Here is a 9,047-nt window from a genome sequence, read left to right as displayed (position 1 = left end):
AGGGTGTGTGATGTGGCCCTCTGTGACACTGCAGACAGGAATTGTTTTGGTAAAAGGCTCAAAACTTGTCAATTTAAAATTAGCAAGGACTTTTTTGTAAATATGTCAAGAATTTTTAGACTTTTGGTGACAGAAAAGTTATTCCAAGAGATGAGAGAACAAGTTTGTGCAAAAGAGGCTTAGTCATTCTTGTGTTTCTGTAACTGTGTATCACAGCTTCCACTCTTCCTGGCAGGTTTTCCACAAAGTTTTTAGGTGTTATGTGGGAATTTGAGCCCATTACTTCTATAGGGCATTTATGAAGTCAGGCACTGATGTTGGATGAGAAGGCCCGTCACTCAATCTTTGTCACAGTTCATCCCAAAGGTGCTCAGTGGGGTTGATGGCAGGGCTCTGTGTGTGCCAGTCAAGTTCTTCCTCTCTGAACTCGTCAAAATAAAGCCTAGCCTTAGTTTATGCAGGAAACGCTAGTCAAACGCCCAGCCGTGATCAGCTGACAGCCAGAAGCTGCATTTAAATGTGATGTACTTCTCTCTCATCCCTGCTTGCGTTAATGCTGCTGCTTGCAAAGCTTAACGTCCTCCACCCTAGCCTCCTCCTTTATAGCATAAAGCCATAGAGGGGTTTTGTTTTCAACATCTAATTTTATTGAATGTTGAAATTTAACCTGCAATCTAAATTTACTGACATCCAATAAGTCACATTTCCCTTTGGTTGCTGCAGGAAGGGCAGGATGAATATAGTGATGTCACATGCAGAAGGTCTATACTGCTGACAGGGAGGCCGGGAAAAGCTGTCATTGGGCAAGAGGCTGGTGACACCATGGACTGATGATTATTCATGCTCACTCCTACAGTTTACTGGCACTGACTGTCTGAGTGAACTGGCTCTCATTTCCATTTTATTAGAGTCTTATGCGTGTGATAGTTTTCAGCTCAAACTGTCTTTGCTATTTTGCATCAGCTAATGTTTGAAAGACCTCGGCAGGTTAATGGCATCACTGTGGATCCCCCTGAGAATCACGGCTACACAGAGTGGAAAATAAAACACTGAAGATGACTAATTTGTTTATGGAAAATTGTGAAATGGCCCCACAGTGTGGACTGGTGTTCATTTGTGAGCCTGGGAAAACTGAGTGAGGAGCTTTAACGGTAAACTCTCACTGCTTCCTGTTAATCATTCCCACAAATTTTCCCTCTCAGTACGAACCAGACAGGGATTATGAAAAACAAACAACACTGAAGGAAGAACTGACAAGTCTTTTTCTCTGGATTTATTCCAATTAATAGAGCAGGACAGATCACTACATTAAATGTTTGTCAGTTTACGTGTCTTTGATATTTGAAGACAACACTTAACATAGTGTAGTGCTAGCTCACAGGTGGAAATAAAAGAGAGCAGCACAAACATAAAATATAGATTTGATTTCTGCCCCTCCCTCTTTTATGTCCAAAACACTACCAACAAATTTTTCAAATAATCTCCAAATGTTTCAGTGAAGCTTTCTGAAAAAGACAAGAGATTTATATAAAGTTGTCCCCAAAAATTGCATGGAAACTCCTGACATTTTCAAGCTTTTTAACCCAAATTTCACAGCAAATTCAAGTCACGATTTCCAATTAAATCCCCCTAAACACGTACAAATACATTCCCATAAAATCACATGGAAAAATATAGACAATTTCCAAACAAATTCCCCCGTTAAAAAAAAATTTCCATGAATAGTAAGGAAAAAATTTGTAGGGTAATAATTACCCCAAATTCTCCAGTCCAACCCACAAAAAAATGATAAATAAATTTTCCAAATTCCAACAACAGAACAACAACAGAACCTAAAAATGTGAAAGTGAATCACCCCAAAATTTAAATCAAGCTTTCCAAAATATACAAACATACCCCAAACATATTCAAAAAAAATAAAATAAAAAATTGAAAGCCATTCTCCCAACATTTCAAGCAAATAACTTAAACTCCAGTGGAAATTCTGGACTATCATACCTAAAATTCTAAGAGCAGAAATTATTTTATGTCTGGAGGCCAAAATGTAATGTCCTCATTTTATACACGCAAAATATGTATAATATACATGCATCAGACTGTTATAAATTATATAAACAAATGCAGTTAAGTCTGGCAGTTACATTCATGAAATAACACTGAAAATATTACAGACTAAACAACATTTCATAAATAAAACAGAAAAGGTGAGAGGTCTAATCTGGGGTGAACTGATGTAAAGACCTATTTTGGAATCAGTTTTGCTAACAGTGGTTTACTTTAGATCAGTCAGCTTTAGCTAAAGCTAACATAGCTATGCTAGCTATGTAGTTAATGTGACTAGGTAAGCCAATAAAACTACAAACTTTAGCTTTAGCAATGCGACTTAGCTAACATAACTCATTTGGCTTCATTAGTAACATAGCTACACAGCTAAACCTAAAGGTAATGTAGCTACATCAGCTTTTGTAATTGCTGTTGATGTCCACACCATATTATCTATGAGTGAAGATAGCATAAGCTAATGCAGCTAACACAACAATATTAGCGAGCTGTTATCTACATAGCTATGCTAACTTTGAAGCTCAAGCAGCTAACGCAGCCTCATTAGCTTTAGTCTTAGCTATGTTAGCTTTTGTAAATGTCATAGATATCTACTCTATATTATGGATCCATACTATCTATGAGTCAAAGTGGCATAAGCTAATGCAGCTAACATACCAATATTAGCGAGCTGTTATCTATCCGCTAATGCGGTAACACACCTTTGTTAGCTTTAGGTATGCTATCTAAAATGGCTATGTAGCTATACTAACTTTGAAGCTCAATTAGCTAATGCAGCCTCATGAGCTTTAGCCTTAGCTATGTTAGCTTCTGTAAATGTCATAGATGTCTATTCTACATTATGGATCCATATCATCTATCAGTGAATGTAGCATAAGCTTTTGCAGCTAACATGCCTTCATTAGCTTTAGCTATGCTATCTATGTTAGCTACGTAGCTATGTTAACTTTGAAGCTGAAGCATGCTATGTTAGCTTTTATAAACGTCAGATACCTACACTATATCATGGATACATATTATCTATGAGTGAAAGTAGCATAAGCTAATGCAGCTAACATACCTTCATTAGCTTAAGCAATGCTATCTATGTTAGCTACATAGCTATGTCAACTAAATAGCTTAAGCAGCTAACGTAGTTTTGTTGGCTTTAGCCTGTGCAAATACCATATGCAAGAGTCAGTGGAAAGATCTTTGCACCAGAGTTGAATGCATGTGACCAGAAAGTCACTGTAAACACGTCAAATGTTTTAAATCTACATTATTACATATCACACATTTTACTCTTTAACTATATCAAATTAAAATGTTTTTTAATCAAGATCTAAAGAACAGAATGACTGTGATTCTCCTTGTGGAAGGGGGTTGGATGGCACTCCAACGCCCTCTATTGACCAGCTGGCAAGTTGAAACCTTGCTGGGTTTTTGGGACGTGACAACTCAAATCTACCACCAGGATTAGCGTCAAGGTCCTCTGTTTATTTTCATGTAGTGATGGTTAGTTCATTAAAGCAGACCAAATGCTGCCTGGCTATTAATCTTAATGACTCTGTTTTGGAAGATGGTTATGAAATCCACCACTGACGTCTGGCAATAACATCAGTTTGGTAACCAATAACTTGGCTGCTCCGTTCTGTTCTGGTACAATCATGCATTGTTCTCCAAACCTTACGGCATGTTGGCAAAAACAGTCTGTGGGAGGAAAATGAAAGCCATAAAAGCAGCCAAAGAGTGAGGCTTGGGTGGGTTACAACAAAAATAAATTGAATTTCACACTCAATAAATACATTGTTGGCTCGCGGCACAGTTCTTGGATAAGTCTTGAAAAATAAGAGCCATAAATGCATTTATTCTCATTTTGTGCATAAACTGTCCGTGCAGTGTTTTTTTCTGTGGCTTAGTAGAAGTGCGCCACCTGGAATCCCCGTAAGCACCTGAAAGCTTGCCCATCCAGCCGTCCCATATCGATTAGGTTGTGTTCCAGCTGCACTCGTACGAGCCCGCTGAGACTCAGACTCCTATTCCCCCAGCAGAAAGCATCTCGAGGCACTGATTGGATCCGGTTATGTGTGAGTGCCACAGAGTGCAGGGCTTGTGGGAGCTGTCTGGGCACTTGGCGTAAGACGTTGTGGCAGAGGTCTAACTGGTGCAGTATGGGTAAAGCCCTGAAGGCCCCTGGTGCCACTTTGAAGATTTTATTTCTTGCTAAACCCAGGTGTTCCAGGTTTTTCAAATTGCTGAAAACTGCTTTCTTTATAGATGATATGAGGTTGCCTTCCAGATTCAGAGTTTTGAGCGAGCGTGGAAGGTGTTTTGGCACTTGTTTTAGTCTGTTTCCTTCTAAATTGAGGCTTTCCAGGTGAGTAGCGTTGACAAGAGACTCCCTAAGAAGGCCTTTGTTAGTGAGTCTGTTAGAGCTTAAATCTAACACCAACAGCTCTGATTTTCCATCAAAAGCTCCTCCTCTGAAGTGCTCAATCAGGTTCCCTTTGAAATAAAGCTCCTTGATGGAAAGCGGTAACCCCAGAGGAACTGATTTTAACTGGTTGTGATCCAGATTCAGCGTGCGCAGGTTGCACAAAGGCGAGAGCATGGCATCAGGGAGTGATTCAGATCCGTTCCCCAGGCTGTTGTTGCTGAGGCTCAGCACCAAAAGTCCAGGGCAGCGAGCCCAGGCCGCCTCAGACATCACACTCAGACGATTATTGTCCAAACGGAGCTCCTCCAGAGACACTGGGAGGTCGTTTGGCACGCTTTCTAAAAGGTTCCTGTCCAGGTAGAGCCGCTTCAGAGCTGGTATCCCCTCAAAGGATCCTTCTATGGCGCCGCTAGTGAGCCGATTGTTGCTCAACACCAGGAACTCCATAGAGACGTATTCATTGAGCAGGTCCAGCTGGATGCTGGTGATGAGGTTGTTCATGAGGAGGATGTAGCGAGCGTTGTAGGGAATACCGTATGGAACCTGGTCCACACCTTTGTCTGAACACTGGACCACTCTGCAGAGAAACACAAACACAAGAAAGAGGATGCACGTTAACTAATAACCGCTGTGCTCTAGAGATGCTGTAATTTATTTGATTTTTATGATGTAGCTTATCTTCTATTGTTAGGAACAGAAGAAATGTAGTCTGTTATTTTTTTAAGTTAACTTTGACAAAATCTCTAGAATCTGAGTTCATTATTCTTAATTTTCTTTTAAAATTTCGCATTTTTGGAACAATAGTTCGTCAATAATTCTATCAATAAATTTCACCATTTTGGTTGATAAATTCCTCATTTTGTGAATAACTGTAAAAGGTTTGAAGGTCTTTATATTTTACTAATGAATTTCAAAATATTGGTCAATAATATATAAATTGTGTGAATAATTTTAAAAGGTTTTCCACTAAATTTGAATTTACTTTATCAATAATTTCAAACTTCAAATTCATTCTATAAATAAATTTCAGTATTGTGTCCATATATCACCAAGTAGCACTATTTTTTTTATCATAAATGTCCAAACAGTGGTAACAAATGTTCATATTTTGGTCAGTATTTGGTCGAAACAGAACATTTTTCATTTAATGTGTAAATGTAAATTTTGGTTAATCACTGTCATCAAGCAACAAAAATTAATAACCACCAAAGGCTAGGTCAATAAGTTTAAAACTGCAAATGACAATAATTTAATCAATAAATGTCAAAGCTTTTGGACCATATATGTGAACATTTTGGTCAATAGATTTCAGACTTTATGTCTGTAATTTTTGATAATTTTATCAATAATTTCAACTTCTTGGTCAATAAATTTCTAATCTTGTGAATAACTGTAAAGAGTTTGTCACTTTACCTTTAGTATTAAGTAACGTCAGAACATTTTTAAAGAATCAACATCAACATTTTGTTCAATCTGAGTAGATATTGTGGTCAATTATTGCAAAATTTAAAGACAGTAATTCGTAAATACCTCTCAGCATATCTTCAATGTGTCAAAAATGATCAGAGATTCAGTCAGTTAATGTTAAACAAAAAGTGTGAGTAAGTGTCAACATTTTTTTTTAATCAATAAGAGTTCAAATTTTGGTCACAAATGTCTAGATTTTGATCAATTAAATCAGATTTTATTTCGACATCTAGTGTCACAAATGTTGGTCAATAAGAAATAAAAATTAATAGCTCGCAAAAGTAAGGTCAATAAGTTAAAAGCCACAATTGTCAATAATTAAATCAATACATTTTAAACCTTTTGGACAATCTATGTCTAAATTTTGGTCAAAAGATTTCAGACTTTATGTCTGTAAATTTCTATTTTTTTTTTATCAATGATTTCAACTTTTTGGTCAGTTAATTTCTACTATCAGATATTTTGTCAGTAAATGTAAAAAAAGAAAGAAAAAGTGTCAGTAAATGTCAAAGTTTTCATCAATAAATATCCAAAATTTGGTCCAAAATATGTTTATATTTTGCTCAGTAAAATTAGATTTTATTTGGTCAATTAATATCACAATTTTAACCAGTAAGCAACACAAATGAATAACTACCAAAGTTAGGTCAATAAGTTTAGAACTGCAAATGTCAATAATTTAATCAATAAATTCCAATTTATCCCAAATGTGTCCAAAATTATTAGAGATTTTGTCAGTAAATGTAGAAAAAAAGTGTAAATAAATGTCCAAAATTTGGTAATAAATGTGTTTTATCAGTTAAATTAGACTTTATTTGGTCAATTAATGTCAAAATTTTGAAAACAAAACCAAATAATTATGGCCAATTTTATTCAATCAGCATCAAAGTCAATAAATGAAAAGAAATATTGAATGTTAGCTGCCAAAAGTTAAGTCAATGAGTTCCAGATTTTTGTAATAATCATCAAACATTTGGTCAATAAATATCTAACTTGAAAAATTGCCAAAAGTTTGGTCAATAAATCTTAAATTTTGTAAATAAGTGTCATTAAAAACTAGTCTACATGTTTTAAATTTTTGATAAGCGAATGCCAAATTTGGTCAATAAATTCTAAATTTTGTAATAAATGTCATCTGGTCTACAAGTTTTCAATTATTGGTCAGTGAATGTCAGATTTGGTCAATAAATTTCGAAAAGTCTAACAAGTGAAAAAAATGAAGATCGAAGTCTTAGGATGTAAAGACAACACCTTAAAATAACAGCTTTAAATAAACATTTAAGACAGAAAATGCTGGTAATTCTCATATTGGGGAACAAAAACCCTGGGCCTTTAGTCCAACATTCAATAAATCCAGTTTTTGTCTAAATTATAAAACGTGATTTGATGACAGAGGTTAGGAAATAAAACATTCAGTTTCTCTACCAGCTCACCTCCCATAGCAGGCACACTCAGGAGGACAGTAGTTATCCGTGAAGTATGGAAAGTGTGTTGGGGTGATGTCCTTCTTCTTCTCTGGTGGTTTTTGGGTTTTATTGTCCTTTTTCTTTTCTTTGGCCTTCTTCACCACCTTATTTTTGCTGCTTTTGTTCATCTTTGCCAGCTTCACTGAGGATATTTTGGCCTTTCTTGTCCCTTGCTGCGGTTTGGTTGGAGGTTTTGCCGGTAGTGGTTGAGGTGGGGATGATTTGTTTTGCTTGAGTGCAGTTTTGGCGTCTTTTCCCTCCAGTTTGGGCTCGCCCGTCGGTTTGATTGTGTTTGGATTGACCACGACTGGTGTGGCGCTGGGATTATTTTCATTTATTTTCGGAGCAGGATGTGGCTCTTTCATATCTTTGGGTTTTGGCGTAGCTGCTTGCACCTTTGGGATACTTTCAGCCTCTCTTGTGCTCATTTGGTCTGTGGTTTCCTCCTTCCTCACTGGTTGTAAGAACATATTTTTGACCTGTACAGCATCTAAATTTGACCTTTCCTCCAGTTCATTGTGCCTGAGATGGTGTCCAGGATTTTGTAATACTTCGCTGAGGAGATCTTCAAGCAGAGAAACAGACCTCCTCACACCAGGGTCCACTGTTGGGACTGGGTTTGGAGTGACGGACAGAGGGGAAAACTGAGGACTAGCTAAAGACACTTGAGTAGAGACATGAGGGGCTTCTGTGGATGTGACCACGACTGACGGGGAGACTTTATGATGAAGGGGAGGAGAACTTGGAGGATTTTGAGTCTGAGTGTTAGCTTGAATTGTTGCAGGAATCTTGATTTCCTCCCTTTTCAGTGCAGAGAGTGTCCTTAAAGGAGGCGTGAGATTACTAACGCCTGTGTGATCTTCTTTTTCTACTGACTCATCAGTGTTTGCATCTTTTATGTTTCCTTCTTCCGCCGGTCTCTCACTTCCTCTCCTTGGCTCCTGAAGTCCAATCCCTCCAACCAGCCTGCTCTCTCGTTCCAACTCGTCATCATTTTCACCAACTTTTATCAATGCAATACGAGTATTGCGTGCCGTTTCTCCCTCTTTTCTCATTTCTGCCTGTAATTCTTTTGAAACTCTCTCTGGAGTCAGCATATCCGCCTCATATCCTTCATTAACTTGTAAGGCGTCTCCAACAGTCTTTCCAAAATCATCAATGATTTTATCTACTTTTTCATCCACTTGCTCCTTCTCTGAGTTCTTCTCTGGAATCAATCCTTCAGTCCCATGTTTTTCTCCACTTTTTCTTGTCATGTTGGATTCAACAGCCTTATCTTCATCCTCCACTGGCATAGAAACATCTTTCAGCTGCTCTCTCCTCATTTCAGGCTGCTGGTCTCCATCTAGAGCTGCTATCAGAGTGGCTGTTGATGTGGAAGGGAGGAAAAGAAAAATCGAGATGTATAAGGCCATTTTACAATTAAAACATTCACTTTTGTAGACCTTTAAAAATATTTAGCACCTAAGTGTTGATGGCCTGCTTACAGGATTGTAAAAAAAAAACATCTAATGCCTTTTTTTCCTTTTTAAAAACGGTGCATTGTGTTAGTGCTGTGAATGTGAAAATTGCATGGTGTCATACTTACTGGGTTGTAACACAAATGAATTTCCAGAAATGGTAAACACAGTAAGCAG

The 9,047-nt window shown here is 37.4% G+C and overlaps 1 protein-coding gene across 1 annotated transcript; it reads right to left on the bottom strand.

Moving 5' to 3' along the window:
- Positions 1-1,277: 1,277 nt before the first annotated feature.
- LOC121505802 (extracellular matrix protein 2) lies at positions 1,278-8,825 on the bottom strand. Its single transcript, XM_041781353.1, has 2 exons — positions 7,378-8,825; positions 1,278-5,054 (listed from the first exon to the last, which is right to left on the bottom strand). Exons 1-2 carry the CDS (start codon positions 8,823-8,825, stop codon positions 3,956-3,958), a joined length of 2,547 nt encoding a protein of 848 aa, XP_041637287.1. The 3' UTR covers positions 1,278-3,955.
- Between the last annotated feature and the right edge of the window lie 222 nt (positions 8,826-9,047).

Source organism: Cheilinus undulatus, linkage group 23 (assembly GCF_018320785.1).
Source record: "Cheilinus undulatus linkage group 23, ASM1832078v1, whole genome shotgun sequence".
NCBI lineage: Eukaryota > Metazoa > Chordata > Actinopteri > Labriformes > Labridae > Cheilinus > Cheilinus undulatus.
The sequence above is the reverse complement of the archived record's forward strand: the minus strand, read 5'-3'. Positions and strand labels throughout refer to the sequence as shown.

What these genes read in the sequence shown, in the direction of transcription:
- LOC121505802 (XM_041781353.1), bottom strand. Translation starts at nt 8,825, where the DNA reads ATGGCCTTATACATCTCGATTTTTCTTTTCCTCCCTTCCACATCAACA. An exon ending in GAGTGTGCCTGCTATGGGAG is followed by an intron (nt 5,055 to 7,377) that starts GTGAGCTGGTAG and finishes GTTTCTCTGCAG; the next exon opens with AGTGGTCCAGTGTTCAGACA.